Source organism: Tympanuchus pallidicinctus, unplaced genomic scaffold, assembly GCF_026119805.1.
Source record: "Tympanuchus pallidicinctus isolate F22 unplaced genomic scaffold, pur_lepc_1.0 scaffold27, whole genome shotgun sequence".
Lineage (NCBI taxonomy): Eukaryota > Metazoa > Chordata > Aves > Galliformes > Phasianidae > Tympanuchus > Tympanuchus pallidicinctus.
The window spans coordinates 5,473,910-5,494,586 of NW_026294744.1; the positions used below are offsets into that span (position 1 = coordinate 5,473,910).

General features: G+C 39.5%; 1 protein-coding gene across 1 annotated transcript; it reads right to left on the reverse strand.

The window, feature by feature from the left end:
- Positions 1-33: 33 nt before the first annotated feature.
- On the reverse strand, positions 34-17,705 carry LOC128084531 (1-acylglycerol-3-phosphate O-acyltransferase Pnpla3-like). The gene is made up of 9 exons (XM_052690701.1): positions 17,417-17,705; positions 13,451-13,683; positions 12,648-12,713; positions 9,688-9,897; positions 8,254-8,314; positions 6,207-6,419; positions 5,124-5,256; positions 3,913-4,029; positions 34-2,111 (listed from the first exon to the last, which is right to left on the reverse strand). The coding sequence occupies exons 1-9, from the start codon at positions 17,601-17,603 to the stop codon at positions 1,820-1,822; spliced, it is 1,512 nt and encodes a 503-aa protein (XP_052546661.1). The 5' UTR covers positions 17,604-17,705; the 3' UTR covers positions 34-1,819.
- Between the last annotated feature and the right edge of the window lie 2,972 nt (positions 17,706-20,677).

The following is a 20,677-nucleotide window of genomic DNA, read 5'->3' on the forward strand; positions in this document are numbered from 1 at the left end:
GGGGTGTAAAGTAACGCACAGACACCAAACGCGGACATTTCATCTTTTAATTGTGGTTTCAGTAACATTCCATTTGAGGATACATACACACCAGACAGGAAAAAAAACAGGTGAAGTAGAATAGCACCAGATGTCCGTAACAAGAACGTGACAGTGGAGCTGTTTGGCCCCCAACAAAATATTATTTTCATGCTGTACCATTTAGTACTTCAAGCTTAGGGGAATGGCAGCTGAAAAACTGCTTAAAGGCTGGTCCAATGCAGAAACACTTGCTTTTGGAAAACCTCTACGTACCCACACTTAAACTCCTGAAGAAAACACTCCCATCTCTCCCCCTCACATACTGTTACTCAGCCCTGCTCCTCCCTCACATCAGTGCTCCCCCTGAGCACCCCTCCATCTCTTCCCTGGGCCACTGCTGGGTTGCCCAGAATTCATATCCACACACATGAAGCCTGCAAACATCACACGCCTGCTGCAAACACACAGCAACCTGACCTCTAAAGACAGAGCTGCTTCCTTCCACTGAAAAGGAAAAAAAACAAACACAACCAAGACATGGTACTGAAACAGCAAAATTGGTAGTTAATCTCAACAGGTACTACTTTTCCTGAAGTATTCACACACTGATACATTGTCTTGATTACATTTACACAGAACCTTCGTTGAAGGAAGCATTTACAACACTTATCACTCAATACAGATGTGATCCAGTCCACTTTCAACCCATTATTTGAGACCTATTTGCACAGCCCCTGGATACTGCTGCTTCCACCAAGTCTTACAGATTTGCTTTGTCCAACAATTGTTCCTGGAAAGCTCTCCTGGGGCTGTCAGGCCTTCCGGAGCCAGAAAGGACCCTTTTTTCCTCCCTCCAACTTGCCTGCAGCAAGAGGAAAGTGAAGGAAGAGCAGAAAAACATCCTGAGCTAGAAGTGAAATAAATGGATCAAGAATGCACAGCAATTAGAGAGAAGACCAAAACATTAGCCACCACTCAATATACTGAGGTACGTTAACATCTGCCATAAGTTTAACACCTGAAATTACTAATCACAGCCACTATTTTACCTGCCTTTCAATACTTAGTCAAGTATTAAGCTCCTACTGAGTACACAGAAGTCCTATGAAGTCACTGAAACTACCTGATCGCATCTCAGGTGAAAGCATCCCAGTTCTCATGACTTTTTCCATTGAAGTATTTAAGAAGGGAAAGAGCCACAGAGGAACCTGAGCAGTCATTATCAGCTGTGCAATATGGACAATAACCTAAACTAACACTGTTCCTACATTATCTCATGCAGACAACTATTCCGTAAATAGAACAGTATGTTTAACATAAGGCATACAGACATAGGAGGCCACTAAAAAGCACAAATGTGTATTTCCCTTTATGAAGTACAAATCCAACTTCATTAAGTGCTATAAAAGTGATCCTAAAACGTGTTATTGGGAATTATGTTTTTAAAAAGCTTTTGTTACCAATGCTTCTTTACCAAGATGTTTGCAGAATTTACATTTTTTGTCCTGAAAGTAGATTTAAAAAACAAAAATCTCATTTCCAGAGAGACACTGTTTACTACAAACCTTACTATAGTTTACTGAGCTGGTGCTTTGACAGACACGTAGTCTGTCTCTCCCCAAAGGAGCCACTGTTTTAATGATCCATAAAACAGCAGAATTCCAAAGGCAGATTTCTCAGGAAGCTGTAAACATTTTTCCAAGACTTATTGGCAATAAACAAAGTGAACTTTAGTCCTTCAGGATTTAAATTTCTCTGCCAAATTGGAATTTTGGAAGCTGTGGAATCTATTTCCAAATTAATATTCTGGAGCAGTTTGGAAACTTGTCTCTGAAGAGGAGTCAAAATCTATTTCCAAACCAGACTCATCAGAATTTGGAAGAAAATTAGGATAGGAGTTTAAGTCTGACTGCTCCTTTGTCTTAGGAGAAGCACATTTCATGACCGAGTCCATGTAGCATGAAGATTCCCAGAGCCAGGTTTCAATATCCGCAGAAGAATGAGGCATTTTAAGATGACAGTATGAAGAATGAAATTCCACAGTAGATGGGGCAGTCTGACATTTTCTTAGTGGTGTGTAATTGTCTTTCCTGTTTAAGAAAGAATAATAATAATAAAAAAGAAATATCAGTAGCATTTCAATGATGTCTCTATTACTACTCAGATTTCTTATAGGAAATCTTCATATCTTCATGACAACACTATAGGAAAAAGTTTAACTCTAAATGTATTTAATGAGTTAGGACACAACAACAGGAAAAAGATCTTAGAACAACCTTATCTAGAAGAAAAGCATCCTACCATTATGTGATGTCCTGAGAAGTATATATAAAATTGTTAAGTTACAAGTCACCACACTGTTCTAATATGTTTAGAAGGGGAGACCCAATTGGTGCTTTACCACTTGAATAGTTCTGATCTTCCCTAGCTACCCACTCATGAATCACAGCAATTACTGGACATTAACAAGCATGGTCTCAACATTCACCAGGAAAGATAGGGTTTTTTTTCCTTAAAAGTTCTTTCTCATCCCTTGCAGTGCCTTTAGGGAAACAAAGGAAAAAAAAAACAACACACAGAATACCATCAATCTAAACAAACTCCCCATATACATGTTTCAACATCAGTTTCTATACTTGAATTTCAGATGCACTAGAAGATACCATCCCAGCTGGTGAAGCTCCCAGAAGAATGCCTAAACAGCTCAAGTTTTCATGAAATTTAAGTCTGACTGCAAAAGAGAAGCTAGATCTGAAGACATAGGAGGAAGAAGGGAAAAAACAGAGGGATTGTTTCTTTTCAGAAAATCAGCAGTAAGTTCTTGATGGATAATGAAACACAGTACAAGCCCACAAAGAATCACCTATAGAATATAGTGCAGGTTTCTACATACACAGCCTTGGGACCTAGCCATCTGAAGGGGAAATCCATTTAAAGAAAGGCTTCAGAAAACTTCAAAGTTTAACAGTGTAAATAATTCTGTGGGTAGGGATCATAGCTGTGCTTTAACCCCAGTAGGCAGACAAGTACCACACAGTCACTAGCCGTGGGTGGTTGAAAGAAAATGGAGAGATAAATGCATGAGAGTTTATGTATTGAGATAAACACAGTTTACCAGGTCAAGCAAAAGCTACAAGCCAACTAAAACAAAGGATTCATTCACTACTTTCCATCAGCAGGCAGATGTTCAGCTATTTGTAGCACATCACACATCCTGATCTGTTAAGTCTGGATTTCTGCCTTCTCAAACCAAATCTTAGGAGAGTTCATTTTTATAGCCACTTGCACTTCAGAGACAGCCTGCAAACACCAGCTCTGGTGCACAACTCACTGTTACAGCAACAAGTCTATTTTAAATGGAAAATGTGGGCTGTCATTATTTTATAGAAGTAGTTCAAGGTCCCTGGGCAAACACTAAGCTCCTTAGCAAAAGGGGAAACAAAAGGCAGTCTTAGATTCATACCAGGGCAAGTTGTCACTGATTCCTGCATATACACAGCACTGAGAAGAGTAAGATAAGCATTAAGTCTGGAAGGTTAAATCCCATACCAGTTTGGTAGGAGAAGCATAATGAGTCTAGTTACAACTGGGTTACAGAAGAGCTCTCTTCCATGGAAACAGAGGGTTTTTATTTCTCTATATGGAAATAGAGAATTAATACAACTACCAATAGGTAACACCCCTTCATCTGCAATACACAGCAGTCACTGATGAACTACAAAGAACTCCATACAGTATACTTAAATAAGAGTCAGAAGCAATAAGAACCATTTAGTGCTACTCTTGAGAAAATTATCAAATCCTTTTAAGAGGGAAACTTATTACTTGAAGCTCTGTTAAGAGAGACCTTTTAAAAATACATAATTAGCATGCAGCAGCACACCAGTTTACCTGGATGTACAGAACAGCCTCTTTTTTGCCTGGGAATAAACTGTACCAGCAATCTGAAGAAGTTGCTCTTGCATCCATCGAACATCAGCAGGCATGTCAGGAAACCAGTTTACTAACCTACAATCAAAATACACAAGTTAGTTTGTAAACAGAGCTCACGTTATATTCCTACATAATGCATCCAACAGAGCAGCTTGGGGAGAAGAACAGCTGTGTTAATTCCCTCACCAATATCTCCAGATCTTCTCAACCTCTCTAGATTTCCATCTAATTCACTCATTTCTTCTCTACAGTCTAAAGAAAAGAGCAGCACATATCACAACATCTCTGATCTATGCTGAGCATCTGACCAGTATGCGCATTCTACCAAATTCTAGGTAGACTACAAGAAATTCCTGTCTTTGAGTCCACTGTGTAGTAGGAACTTCCTGGTGAGTTTAAATGTTACCTGGGAAACAAGAACAAAAGAAAAGCACAATGGAAGTACAGTGAAGGCAGACAAAGAATAATGTTACAAATGGGGAAAAATCCACATAATTCTGTTGATTGCCTCTCATTTGAGGAACATGGCACTTCTGCATCATTTTAAGTGGCGCAGGGAAATATTTTACTGGAGTTCTACCTGAATCTACTTACAGAACATTTGATTTCTTCTAGTATTTTCTAAATAAAGTAAAAGCATGTGCAGTACACATACTAGAATTCAGAACTCAACAGTTTAGGGTTCACAGCATATAGCTCCTCCTTTGCAAGAGTCAGAAAACCTTTAAAATCAGCACTGCTTCAAGAGAACAACCCTCAGTAAACCTAAGCAAACCCAATAAGAAAGTTTGTTTGGCAAATAAGCTCTTAGATTTCATTCCTGACTTCAGGAAGAAGCAAAAGCACAGAATTACAGATGGAGTTAAAATACCACTGCAGAATACAGAAATAGCAGTGAATAATCTGCACAATCACAGGATTAAGGGTGCTTCTTTTGAGGAATTAAAAAGCAGCTTTTAGCAGTAAATTTATTATTTATAACGTTTTCTTAGTAGGATTATTTATATAGATTGTAGAGGCTTTAGGAGGATGCACCTTATGTAGGTAGAAATAACTCTCTTTGGACAGTTAATATTCGAATTATAGAGTATCAGAGCACCTATAAATCTGAATGAGCATTCAGTTATATTCAAGTACAATTACAAAGTGGTTCACGAAAACTTTCTTACCGTAAAGCAGCAGAATAAGCAGACTCCACAGGTAATGTATACGGTAGCATCAGATAGGATATCACCCGCATAGGGAAGAGTTTAGAGAACTGAGCATAGAATCCATTTGGTTCTTTACAAGCTTCCTGAAGCGCTTAAGAGTAATTGTGTTTGAGAAAGATGTTAGACCATTTGTCCACTCAAGTTTTGGTAATCTTCAGTCAGCACGATCAAGTGTTACTGAATAAGGCTCAGACAGAAACTGGATATAAGGCAATCTCAAGGCGCTTATCGTGAGTACTCTCAATGCTATTTCAAAATATGGGAAGCACTGGCTAATAACGCAGAAATAAAAAGACATTACTCGGAACTGTTAAGCAGTAAATTTAAATATTAACTTCTGATGAGATGCAAGTATTTTTGGAGATGTGAACCTTATGTATTTCAGACAGCATCCTTGCCTTGTCTGAAACTGTGGAACTTTAAGAAGTTTAAATTCTAGAGTTCCACATATTCCAGTTTTCATATACAGCTTTCAGAAGTTTCACACTTCATATTTTATTCTCCTAGGTCACTAGGACTACAAATTTCAGATCTTGAAAACACTGATCAGCATCAACAAGAAAATTTTGGTAAGAATTACAGACTAAGAAATATGAGAAGTGCTCCTGGTCTATTAACACCTTGTTAAGACAACAGGAAAACCAGGCAATTAGAAATCTACTGAAGTATGATATAAAAATAAGACAGGGGTAACCAGTGTTTGAATTTGAAGTTCAACTTTATTGTTAAATATACATTTACAAAGATACTGCAGACTTACAAACTAAATTCAAAACTACTTGAGAATTTAATTCACGTCTCCACAAAGTGACTCCTTTGCCCTGTGTCAGTCTTATTCTTGTAGCTAAATCAAGATACGTGTTTCCATTTTCTATGTACTTTGAGAACATTTCTGATTTCAGCTAATCTCTGATGTCATAGGGAGTAATACAATTAAATAAAATAGCTTTTGCAAGTTATAAGATTAGAGTAAGGTGGGGGGTAAGATGGGAAATCACTATTTGCCATTTAAAGTTACAGAACACAGTCTGAAGAATGTACCTTTACGAAGCCTAGGAGGTAAACTCTCAAATATGCTCTTCTCCAGAGGCCACGGATTTTGCTTCAGCTGGTCGCCAAGTACTTCCACTTGAGAAGTTTCTATTCTATTGTTTTCAGACATATTTTTCTTCATATAGTCAATGTGTTGTGCAGCTTCATGAGGATTTGTTTTTGTGAAGGACAAGCTGACATAAATTGAGTCATTCAGAATACCTGGAAGAGTCAAGAGCTTCCACTTAGGCTCAATCCACAGGTCTTCAGAGTATCTGTACTTTATCATTACAGGAGGTCTTATCCTGAAGATAATTATTTATTTTATCTACCTAATGTCAAATACACTTGTTCTTGTTCACTTGTTCAAATACACAAGCAGACAAAGATTTATTCATCATTATGACTACTCTTGTACAAATTTAGATCTTTCTTTAAAACAAATTCTAAAGCAAATGAAAAAAGTGAACAATTAATTGAAACTGAATCTGAAACACAGTCATTTGCCAAAGTAGTTTTGCAGCAGCAAAGCAAATAGCTTAAAGGAGATGAGGAAAACTGACATTTTCATTTGAAAGAAAACATCTGCAATGCATCAGACTAGAATGGGAAATCTGACACAGAAGGTATCATAAGAATACTTTGAGGTGCTGTCACAAGGTGCAGAAGGAAAGAGGTAAATATTAAGATACATTCAAAGTATGAAACTAAATTAGCATTTGTTGCTGATAACTGTCAAAAGTATATACAAAAGACTTTAGCAGAGAAGTTATCCATATCTAAGTATTCTGGATGGGGAAAAAAAAGTAGGAGCTCCTATAGTTGAAACAGCTTAACAAGAAAGTAGATGCATAACTAAAGAGTTCAGAAAGGCTACAGTAAGAAAAAAGTATCACATCAATAGTATGAAAATTAGGACAAATAGTGCAATGTATAGGGGATATGAGGGGAAGACTCCAAGAAAAACCTGCAAGCAATCTCAGATACAGCATCAGATGGAAGTGTGCACACAGGAAACTCATAGGCTGTGTTCATGTACTGCACCTATCTTAGCACAGCAGCCCCAAGCTATAGGCACGTTTGTGTCTGCAGAAAGTTGTGCTTTTAATTACCTTGCAAAGGATCTAAAGTGGGACTCTCTTAAAAATTATTTAACAATATTCCTAGAAATTAAGCTCTTAAGCACAACTGGGATGTTCTTGAACATGAAGAAATTGTTTCAAGGAAGCAGGAATAACATGTGCTTAGAGTACAAGTAACAAGCACATCAAGCTACAACTACATTACAGCACATTAGCTGGCACTAACTCTAATAGTACAAACACCATAATTTCCATTCCTATAATCTGAGCCAGCACTATTTGCTTCTGCACCCAAAGAGTATGGGGATAGCATCTCATACGTTCATACACACAGTTACCTTCATGCTAAATAGTAAATGATTGTTTTTAACTTGTCTGTCTCAAAATTGAACAAGGAATGAGACTCATAAATATTTTACTGTGATTCAGGAGAAAGAGAAGATCTTTCAGTTATTCCTAAACTGATCCGGATCCCAGTAACTGCTACATTTTAAGACTACTCGTAAAGTCTTTCACGATACAGACTAGGGATTTATCCATTACTTAATACTATTGCTAGACAGTTCCCAGTTCTGGATTGTAATGTTCTTCCCACAAGTTTACTTGGACAGTACAAGAGAGGAAATAAGATTGCACAAGAGCATAGTCTACTCCTATCCTTTGGTATTAAGGCAAAAGAAACTGATATAATCTTTCTAGAATTATGAGTAGAATTCATTGGTAATTTCACTAAATGATACTAGTACTGACTTAACACAAGAATGTTGAAAACTCTGAAGTGCAGTTTTTTGTGTGACAACTACCTCATGCAAGTAGTTAAAACTATGATTTCTACCAGATGAAATTCAGAATGAGAATATAACTTAAAAACCCCCCTGCTCCCCTCAACCCTTATTAAAAAAAAAATAAAGCACCAACAAAAAACACACAGGTTAACAACATATCACCAATAATCATCCACAAGAGTAACATACCATTCTCTTTCAAGAATTTAAAAGCATCTGAATATCCTTGCTCACAGATCTCTCCTAGTACCTGCAAGCAGAAGGTAAATAAGTCAGCAAATCAAAATTCAGATCAAGAGTTTATAAAATAAAAAGCCACTTACAACTATCTTTCAACCTTGTTAGTGTAAAATTTTCTTACAGTTGCTATAATCCTATAGATTCAGGTTAATAAGCCTACTGTGTGACACATACAGTTACACATACGACTGCTTTTCTGTCATCTCTCACAGATGCACTGAATCATTCAGTAAAAAGGACAGCATTCTAATGGCTTAGAAGAACTTCCTCTCTCATTTCATGTCTTCAGCATAATGTCAGAAGCAAGTAACAAAGCAACAGGGTGGCTTGATGGAATATGTCAATTCCCCTCTTCCCTCCCCATGCCTCCCAATTCCCAAAACTACAAGAGGTCAGCTGTGAATTCTCATGTTCCAGCTCAAACTCAGCCTTCCACATTCAGCAGATGCAACACCAGCTCATCTACTAATGTGCACAGTAGTCCTGGACAAAAGAAGAAGATTAACATACACATAAGTAGAATTTAAGGTTTTTCTTTTGCAAAGTGGCTAAAAAAAAAAAAAAAAAAAAACAAAAAAAACAAAAAAAAAACAAAAAAAAACAAAAAAACCAAAAAAAAACAAAAAAACCCAAAAAAAACCAAAAAACCAAAAAACCAAAAAACCAAAAAACCAAAAAACCAAAAAACCAAAAAACCAAAAAACCAAAAAACCAAAAAACCAAAAAACCAAAAAAACCAAAAAACCAAAAAAACCAAAAAAACCAAAAACCAAAAAACAAAAAAACAAAAAAACAAAAAAACAAAAAAAAAACAAAAAAAAACAAAAAAAAACAAACAAAAACAAACAAAAAAAACCAAAAAAAAACCAAAAAAAAAACGCATCAACAGCAATCAAAACATTACTTCTCTGTAGTGTATCCCAGGTAAACTAGCAGACTGTTTTCTGGTTTTTATTTATTTATTTTTTTCCAGTTTCAGCAATTGCAATTCTAGTTATTTCCCTCATCAAGTCTGCAATTAAATGCTTAGCAAGACTAATATCTGATGTAAATGGTTTAGAACTTCTGCAAAGTTCTGAAGAACCTGGTTAGCACGTAAACATGAAGAGACTCTAACCTGACAGTTATTAATTTACCAGTGTGGATTCTATGATAGAATCCTGTGGTAATTCCTAAAGAAACAGAGCAAGACAATACCAATTTACGTCAGAGAAACTAAAAAACAAACCACTAGCACAGACTATGAATAATGCAAATAAGAATTGTCACAAGAAAACTTTATATGACCAGATAAGGTGCTGAGACTCATGGAGCTTTGTGCAAAAGCAAAGCTTTTCTACAGAAAAAAAGTTTCACTAAAAATACATGAAGGCAGTGAGTTACCTTAGGTTCTGGTGGAAAGAGTGCTTGTGTTAAACGATAAAGGTTCCCCAAACTGAGCTGAATGCTGGTGTTAGTCACATTCATTTCATGAAAGTTGGCAGAATTCCCCTTTGGACAGATATCACACTCTCCAGCAAAAGGTGAAACAGTGATGGTATTCTTAGATTCATACTGAGGCAAGTTGTCGCTGATTCCTCCATCCACATAGCGCTGCAAAGATTAAAAAGAACACTGACATTTTCTAGCTAACAAATTTCCCACGTAGGAATTAAGCAGCATTTACAACAAACAGAATGGTCTCTGCTAGGCTCCCAGACTAAGCATTTTGAATAGCATGCTTTGTCCTGTAGTTCCACAGAAAATCTAAGAGTGTTCTATTTGGGATTTCTTCCTGTGTTTAAGAAACAGCAAATCCATTTTAAGGATGATAATCCCACACAACGTGCCCTAAAATTACTGGAACAATTGTCTCCTCTTCCTCAAAGGACAACACTAACCTAAGAGGTACTATGGTGCTTCTGTAGAAAGAAGAGAAGAGAATAGCTCTACACTTCCAAGTTTTAGGTTCCTCACTATTAAAACATTCTGTTTAAAAAGAGTTGCTTTTATGTGCTCTTGCAATTAGAATTTGCAATCAAAGGATGATAAATATTCAGACATTAAGAAATTGCTAATAAAAGTGAAACAAAGCTTTGCACACAAGTTTAGAAGTTCCCCAAGTCGTACTTTTTTGTGTGTTTTCAGCTGCCCACGACCAGAGTTTTAATGCATCATCATCTCAAATGTTTTAGGATCCAAGAACTGAAAAGTGCTATATGAGGTAACAGATCTGTAATGCAGCAGCTACAAAACTTAACAGTCACTCACAATAGCCTTCTCTCCAGTACGGACATTTTTTTGACAGATATTCTAACAGCATCAAAAGATCACCTCCTTACCAACTTTGCTATTTTAGTGGCTCCATTTTCCTCCTTCCTAACCAGGCATCAGACAGAACCTGTGGATCCTTTCATAAAATGGAAAGGCAAGGCAGCTTTAAGCAGGAGCAATCTGCTCAAAGCAGTTTAATATGGATTGATACTTGTTCCCCAAGCACTGTGAGAAACAAACTAGGAATGAGGAAAAGGACAGCTCAAAGCAATTTATTCAACATAGTCTTCTAGAAAAGCCTGTTCCTACCTGTCAGCTTTCTTGGACACTCTTTATATCCAGCAGTAAGCAGCTGCTGACAAACTTCCTATAGGCATATAATGCCATCAACAAACGCTATGTGGAATCATCATAAGATGGCTGACCAAGAAGGAAACGCACAGCCACAGAATGCAATCTTCTCATTAAGTTATTTAGAAGTAGAAGCACATGTCTGAATTATGTTGGTTGGTTTTTACTGTTTTTTTTTTTTTTTGTTTGTTTGTTTGTTTGGGGGGGAAGGGGGCAATGGGGACTGCTGTTGTCATTGTTTTTGTTGGTTGTTTTGCTTTTGTTTTTTTGCTTTTTGTTTACAGTTTCTGCCTATCTGATCCCCTTAACATGTTTGGAATCTAAACCCATGGATATGATTGCAAGGTGTAAAACAAAAACCAAACAAAATACAACAACAATCATCAACCCAACACACTTCACAGCCAGCAGTTAGGTAAAAAGATGACCTCTATTTAGATCCCTTTTTTTCCCAGCGAGTGAAAGACAGTAGATCTCAGTCATTCATTTTGCTAAGCGCACACTAGCCTGGTGAGGCACATAGCTTGTGCCTTGTCACAATGTAACTGCCTCTTACTAAAGACAAGAGGGAGAAAAGGTGGCAGAAGGAAACTTCACATTGGGGAATGACCTCAAATCCAACAGAGACCAGCCACTGGCAGTTCTACCACCTGAGAATAGCTAGCTTAGAACTGACGTTGTTTATACCATGAAGTCCTTCAGCAAACCTGCTTTTTCTACTGACACTGGCCATGCTTTCAAAGGGAATGCAACACAGTCTGGAAGGTAATGCTCTGAAAATACTCCAAACTTCAGTTGTTGCAGCAGATGCACACAGGTAAAGAGCTGTTGCACGTTGCTAGTATTGCACAGTTGTTAAACATTTCCCACAAGTCTCTGTGTTACGTGCAGGAAGCACCAAGCCACTAAATGGCAAGAATCTACAAAGTTTAAATATTGGATATTCTACAGTATTTAAGCCCTACAGGAGTCATACCAAGCGTATGCAAACGTAGTATTCTTACCAAGTTACAACATGCCTCCTAAGCATTAAAACGATACCAAAGTTATTGCAAATAACAAAAGGATAAGATCCCTCCTCCTTCCCTTTCCTCAAAATAGGGCCAAATAAAGCATCACTTGTGCATGTTTGTACTCTGAATGAGGTCTTTTAAAATAACATTGTTGTCTGGTGACAAGGACTGAAGAGCCAGATAATCCTGGATCCACCTAAACCTTGGATTCAGTCCAACGTCCTGTTTTCATAACACCTTTAATCTGGAGGAGTTTAAAAAGACATACGAGGTTCAGAAGTACAGATAAAGAAAAGTCCCCCTACAGTTCTAATCACTTTTGCTTTAATTTAAGTGTTTCCTGGCTATCCTTGACCTTTTAGTACTTACAGATAGCCTCGAGAACAGACTGTAACCAATCACTTTTAAGGAATTATTATTATTATTATTATTTTTTCCTGCATTCCTCCCCTCTCCTTGTTCAAAGGAAATGAGATTTGGAAGTACAGAAAATACAACTTAGTAAAAAAACTCAGCATAGCCATGAAGTATCAAGAGATCACGTAACCATGATATTATGTGCATTAATGGAAACAGACAAGCAACTTGTAACAAACATATAGGTTCAGTACTAAGAGCTTTGATGAGTGTATTTCTTTTATACTATGATAACAAAAAAGAATATACACTGTTTTCTTTTATTTTCAGAAGATCTAAAAATAATTCCAGCTGTTAACAGAGACTTACCACACCTCTAAATGATGGTGGAATTAGGCCACAATAAATTGGGACAAATGAACTACAGATCAATGCCTGCAGGAAAACGAGATAAATTCAACAGTAACTGCTCTGTTACTGAAGTTATCATTTACACTCATCTCTTCAGATGCTAGCAAAGCCAACTGAACAAGCAACAAAAAAAAAACCCCAGGAAGTCCTCTTACATAATTACTAAAAAAATGAAGTTACAATCAAGTATTATTTCATACAAAGGATGAGGACATTCAATTTTGTTATTAATGTAATCATATTTCATCTTAAAAAAAAGATTTAAAAGACGATCATCTGTAGAAATATTAATTAGAAAGAAAAAGTTCACTTTAATTCCCTTAAGGTACACATTCTCTGAGAAAGCCATGCAACCACTACAGGACACCCGCACGATTCCAGAGGAATGATATTGTACTAACTTTTACACTGATATTAAAAATTATTTTAAAAAGCTACTTTTTTAATGCTTCCTGACCACTGCTTTCATAAGAATAACTTTGCAAAATATTCTTCATGACAGATAGAGTTGCTTTAGATGCACAGCACTTTAAAGGCATATCTGTTTTTAAGATGGATTTCTTGCACACCTACTCACCTCATTCACAGTTACATTAACTGGAAAAACTTGTAAATGAGTATCCTAATAAAGTTTGAATTAATTTTTAAAGTGCAGTTAAAGTAACAGTGACTTAAGATGTTTAAAATCAAAAACGCAACAGAAGACATTAAATGGACTCAAGGCTACCAAAACCTCAAAAAGTTGCCAAAAACAAACATACCTGGACTACTTCTTCTTTAGAATTAAAATTAGATATCAGTGTGTTTTTGCCATCTGAGACTCTAGTTAGCGAAATGCACAATCTGCCCGATGACAACAGGTGAGTGTTTTCTGGCAGATTTCTCATCAAGCCATCTCTTATTATCTTTATCACATTAAATGAAGGATGAAGAGGACCAAGATTCCGCTTTCTAGCTTCTTTGGCTAACGCTAGAACATCCGCACATGCTTCAGCTGCAAATAAAACAGTTCATTTAAAGATGGAAGTAAAAACAAACAAACAAAACCCACGCTTCCATTACTAAAGCATGTCTAGAGCTCCAACTGGCTGTCAGCATGAAAAAAAAAAAAAAGACATCAAGAGATTTTTAACACAGAAACTAACAGCCCATCAGTGTTTAGCTGAGTCTGAGTGTTCTGGGGAAGAAAAAAAAAAAAAAAGGAGTCACTAAGACATTCAAATAGTTGTGTTCTGGTGAGGACCCAGCCACTAAGTTATTTATATTTGTTATTGCCATATAGATTGTAGATGTAAAACAGCCATTTGAAATACTCTAATTAAAAATTATTCATTCTGGAAACACGTTCTTTAAAAAGAAACAAAGATGAGTAACTTTCCAGCAGCACAGACGTATTCCATATGCAACATCCTCAAAAATTACATAACACACAGATTTAAGCTCCACACTATCTCTGCTGAAGAAGCCTTGGTTCATCACAGCTAGTAAAATTTGTTTGACATTAACAATACATACTGTTACAAGACACAGCAAAGGAAACATTTAGAGGAAACCAGATAGGGAACCTCAGCAGGTTAAGTTTTTAAAGCAGTAGGTAAGGAACACAGTGGTGATTTGCAACACAGGTCTCCACTTAAATAGGCTTTTTTTTAATTATTATTATTTTAAATAAGATGTCTGTTACCTATCGGCTTAAATTTTCTCCAATTAAATCAGCATTTAGAAACTAGAGCAAACCACTACAGAGAACCATTTGTTCCTACAGGACACCTACACTGCTCTAACAATCACACACAGCCATGTTTAACAAGACTAACAGAACAGCTCATCCACCTGACTAAGTTTTGTTTAAACACTGAGTATTATGCTCCTCCAGGGCATACTTTGGGGATATTGCCTGATAAGCCAGTCAGCTTGGGAGCGGAAGGGGAGAAGGGGAAGGAAGGTCAAAGTAACAGGTCATTAACCTGAGTGATACATTACAAGGTCACCCACAAATATGTTCAGAACCTGCAAATTTTAACTTGCACAGCTTGTTTCTAGAACAGATAGGATTCAACTTACCAAACTAATCATCAACACTGCACTAGAAAGAATTTCGCTTAAGCTTTTGAGTTCAATTTTTTTTAAATATTGTTTTTCTACAGTATTATTTTCTCCTCTCATGTAATAATACTTCAACCTTTCTTAGCATACTAAGTCACACAGTTTTCTTCTAAGCACAGCCATCTGTGTGGGTGACCACATCATCATAAAAACATCAAGTATCCAAGACACCTATGGAGAAGATCTAAACTGTGAGCACCTCAACGCCTCCTGTTTGGATCAATCTAAAATGCACATCATCCTCTCAAGTACAGCCACCTCCAACCTCCTCCCTTCATCTTTCCCTGATCTCATGGGAGAAAGTTTCCCCCTCCATCCAGCAAAGAACTATCCCCCCCCCCCCCCCATGTTCAGTGGCTGCTTACATTAACTCAGACTACATCCTCCAGCCAATAGACAACAAAAAGCATGAAGAAAGCCTTTACTTAAAACATCCAGGTACAAACCTCCAAAAAGCGAAACATACAAGTCAAATTAAGTCAGAAATCCTGTATACAAACACAACAGTAGTTTTATGTGCAGAGACAAGGACATGAATTCTGGGCTGAGTTCAGTTAAGTTTTGAACATTTCCAAGGACAGAGATCCTACTGCGTCTATGGGCACCTATCCCTACATTTTTCCCATCCCATGGAGATTTTCTTTTCTTTGTATCATAGAATCACCAAGGTTGGAAAAGACCTCTCAGATCATCAGTTCAACTGTCTGCCCATCACCAATGTTCCCCAGTATCTGCTCAGAATTCCCCATGCTCCAGCTGTGCCCCTTCCACCACACATCTCTCAGGAAAGCTGACTCATCTTTCTTCCTACAGTGAATGGCAACTGTGAAAACATGTGGGACGTACAGCCACAACTGCAGAAATAAATACTGTGTATTACACAATATCAGTGTAAAAGAGCCGCACAGTACAAACCAATGAAGTATATGAAATTATTTTAATGCTTCTTAAGACCTTAATGGTGACCCTCTGCTTTCAAAGAACCATATAAAATTAGCAGCTATAAGGATGCAGAATTAACATGGGTATTCCCTCTTATTGTAATAATTCAAAGATCTTAGAATGTGGCTGCTTTTGATATGTCTTCTAATAACCTCAAGTGTCTTTAGAAAAGATAGTTTCTAGGAGAGACACTCTCACCCATAAAACTTAGTACCAGGGATAGTGCTCACAAACACACTAGTTATTCTATTATTTACAGATAATTCCACTTGGCACATAAGAAAGAGGTGACACTGGAATAAAATGAAGTTTGCAAGTCTTAGTTCTTAAAACACTAAAATTCTTAAAAGCTGCGGATATCAAATATTTTCAGGTAAGCAATATGAACTGTTTTTGAGCTTATAAGCACTTCTAATATTCAATGCAGCTTCCTAGACCTTTTAAGTAATCTACAACCAATTAGAACTTAATACTAGACATGGACTAAAACTTTTGCCATTTTATTGAAGAACTCCCCAAAATTCTGAAGAGAAAAACCAAACCCTCTCTCAGTTCAAAACATGTTCTCATTGTTTTCTCCTCTCCCTCTGAAATGTAAATATACAGTCTTACAGTTCTAAGCCCGTTAGGGATACCATGAACAAAGACTGCCACTTTTGAGTCACAAGCCTTTATGCAACAGATCTTTTTGTTCTAAAAGGAAAATCGGATTCGCAGAAATTTCATACCCTTCTCAAAACACTTTCTAGCCACTATTTAAAACACCTTAATATTTTATTGTATCAAGCTGCTTTAACAATTCAACACGTCAAGTTTACTAGGCCAATATTCTGGGGCTCTCACAAGCCCTCAACAGCATGGTACACTTCTTGCACTGTCAGGCAAGCAATATTTCACAACAGAGTGCATTTACTCGCAAACTAGTATCTGTCATCAAGAAATACCTGGTACAGACACAAAACAGCACTAACTCGATTACTTAAATCGCAGCCAGACAGGTAGAACACCTAGTTACCCTGAGCTGGAAGGGACTCACGGTGGTCATGGTGTCCAACCCACTGCACTGCACTGTACACAGAACCACCCAAAACCAAACCCCACTCCTGAGAGCTGTGACCAAACACAGCTTGAACTCCAGCAGCTCAGTACCACCACCCTGGGGAGCCTTTTCCGGTGCCCAAGTTCCCTCCGGAGTTGTTCCTAACAACTTATTCACATCAGCCACCTTAAATCAACACCTACCACCTTAACCAACCCACCATCTAGCTGGCGATACCGAGGCCAGAGAAGGGAAGCGCGCTGAAGTCACCATCAGCGCTGATCGTACCTCACTCAGCCTCACCCCAATGGAAGGAAGGGAAGCTATAGGGGCAGCAGGGCAAAGCTAACTGAAGCTCTAGCGCAAAGCAAACCGGAGCAGGGATGCGCTCGTTTCCCAGCAAGGAGCCCTGCACTGCCTCCAGCCGCGGGCCGGGCCGTGAGGGGCGTTTCCCGCACAGCCGGCAGCGCCGCCCCGACCCCTACACAACCGCGGGCAGCCGGCACCGCTCGGTTCGGCGGACTGCCGGACGGACAAGGTCGGCCAAGCAGGAACGCGGCCCGCCACCGCCGCCCCGCACCCAGCCTGCCGCCCCCGCCCGCCCGCCCGCCCGCTCCGCTCCGCTCCACTCAGCTCCGACCCAGCGAGCCGCCTCCGACGAGCACGGCGCCGGCCAGCGCCCCGGCCGAGGCGCCGTAGATGTGCCGGGCGTCGCGGATGATGTGCGGGGCGTGCTCCTGCAGGCAGGTGGCCGCACCGATGTGGTAAACGCCCAGGAAGCCGCAGCCGGCAAAAGAAACGCTCCAGCCGCGCTCGCGGTCCAGCATGGCCAGCAGCAAGCCAGAGCGCCGCCGCACCGATCCGGCACCGATCCGGCGCCGCTCCCGCCGTCGCCCCGCCGATCAGCTGGCGGGGGCCCTTCTGTGCCTTTACATGGCGGCCTCGCCCAGCACCTCCCGCCCGCCAATCGCCCGCCGCCCCTCGCCGCGTCACGATAGCACAAGGCGGCACAGCCAAGCCGCGGGCGGCCTCAGAGGAGGCCCCGCCCCGGGGCGCGGCTGCGGCACGCCGAGGCCGGGAGGCCGCTCGAGGCCCCGCGCCTTTTAGTCTGTAGGTGAGGTGGGGAGATAGTGGTGTGTGCTGTGTTGTGGTCCAGGTCAGTACAGTATATAGCTCGATGGGAAGCTCTCGGCTCTGCGTTTCTCAGCCGCGGACCTCGTGCATGGGGTAGAAAGTGCAGATTTAGCAATTTTCCCATTATCCGATGCTCAGAAGATCATAGTGTATATGTGATGCATTTAAAACAGCATCCTGTGACACTACAAACAAGTACAAGGAGAGCAGCTCGATTCATCTAAGCCCCAGCAACCAGCAGCAGCCAAGCATCTCCATGTGCTCAAACGCCTCCGGAAGTTCTGTAGCACAGCAGCACTGCTTGCCAGCAGATGATTAATACAGCACCATAGAATCATTGAGTTGGAAAGGGTCTTCGACCGACCACCTGACCTACCAAGACCCACCACCAACCCACGCCCTCCCATAACCACCTGCAATGGTCTGCATAGTGCTGTGTGGTGTGCTGCTGTGTCACCCCGCTAACTCACCAGGGAGCAGACCCATTTGCCAGTGCAGCGCTATGGAAGAGCTGTCTCATGGCCCAGATTAAAAAGTGCCATCCTTGAGTCAGCACACCCAGACTGGTGTAGCAATACCATCAAACTTTCAGGTCTGCAGGTGTTTTCTTCACCGCTAGCTCAGATATTTCTGTGGAGAGTTGCTCTGCAGGCCTTTAAATGATTCTGTGCTCTGGAAATCTCAAAAACATTTAGGGCAGGATTTATGATTATGAAAAGAGGCACCATTTCCTCTCGTAGTATAAGAGGAACCAGTAGTTGTATGTGACTCCCATCCCACTCCACAAATCCCAGAGTTTCCATCAGGATCCTGCTGTAATGCTGGTAGAAAGCGAGTGGCTCAGAAGGGAATTCACAATGTGCTCCCCAAAGCTGTGCTGTAAGAAAAACAGAACAGCATCTGAAACCCTTTCAGATTTAATTGCCTGTCAGGGCTGCTGGAAACCTATTCAGCCGCCTGCATGCACCATCATATCCTAACACCTTAAAAGAGACAGAGAGGAGCTCACACTTTCAAAAACACGCCTAAGGGAGGTTGTGTTGCACAATTTATTTGCAGGGAACACTGCCAGGAAGAGCAAGAGTCAAGCTGTTTTTCAACCTGAGTGGCTGGAAGCCAATTCTGAAAAGTCACAAGGTAGTTTTACCAGCAAGATCTTGAATAATCCTTGGACAAAATATGTGCTATCATGAGGAAGTCTGAATTTTGTCTCTAAATGAACACCATGAGCACTGGACCATATTTTCAGTTTCCCAGCCACCTGCATCTGCTTGGCCCATGCATCTTCATTCATTCATCTCACCAGTTCCATAGGCAGAGCAGAGAATGTCCTCAATCCAATCCTACCTGTCCTTCTTGTGCTTCTCTTCATTCAGCTCATAGAGAAGGAAGGAGCTGAAAATGGAGAGGGAGCCACATGCTACATTTCCTAAATTTAAGTGAATGACCACTTTTTCCTCCCCGTTTTCTTCTAAAAGAAAGAGCCATCTCTCCAGTTTTTGTGGCTTTTTGATTGTTTGTTTGTTTGTTATATTCTATCCACTTGTGCTCTCACACTATTTACTCAGAGCTTACATACAAGAAAGTACCATTTCTTAATCCAAGCTTTTGAAAAAGAGGCACTGAAGTGCTCAGAGAGGGACAGCTCTGACCAGCTGCAGAAACTGGACAGGGAGAGCCAGTTAAATAGCAGGGGAGCAAGGAATTCTCAGGGCATTATTCCATCAAGAGATTTTCCAGTGCTAATCTCAATTTTGCAGGCAGAGATCGACTCCATTTTACAAATTATTTTTAGCCCTAAGCTGTCACTACAAGTCTGTTCCTGAACCTCATTTCTTTAATAGTTAGGAGTCTTTGCATTTCTACCGTACAGTGATACACAGCCATTCATAATGATCTATTCTTACACTCTGTTCTTTTACTTTAGTAACTCTTTCTTTCACTGACAATGCACGGAGTAATGAGCCTCATTCTCTGCCAGCCCTCAGCTGTGAACACTCAGGTAGCTGGGCTCCTCCAGCCCTCTGTCATGAGACAGGTGCTGCAAATGTGCCCTGACCAGACCTGTAACCAGTCCTTTGGACAGGGCACCACTAAAGCCATATAGTTATAGTCTTTACTGGGGAAGCTGAATCTAATTGTGATTAGTTATATGATTGACTAATACATCCAAGTCCTTCCTCATCTCAGCTTAAATGTTTTGGTTTGGTGATTTTTTGTTGTTGTTGCTGCTATTTTTGGGGTGGTTATATTTATTCTATTTTATTTTTTTTTTAGAAATATTTTCCTCCTTACACAACACCAAGTTTTCTCTATACTGTACTCCTCCCTCCTGCACACGCCTATTCTTTTTTTAATACCAGTTTTTATCTCTTTTGACTGCTCTGCAACAGATCTTATAATTTCTCTACTATATCATCTCCAGCTTTTTAAACAGCTTCTCATGCAAAGTATCACCAGTAGTACATGTAGACAGGATGGATCCTACTTCCCTTGCTTGGAAAACCAGCTGTCTCATCAAAAGGGTAAATTTGTTTAAAACACTGAGCCTTTGGCTAATCACTTGCCTATCTCATCTCCTTTTTATCTTCAGGCCTATAAAGATAATTGTTCTTCCTCTCAAGACCTGTTCAAATCTTTTGTTGTTGTTGTTATTGTTGTTCACATTAAATTTATTCATTTAATCCCAGGTACAGGTTTATCTATTCTGAATCTCATAGCTTTTTAGTATAAAAATCCTATAAGCTAGCTCTGAAAACTGGGCCAT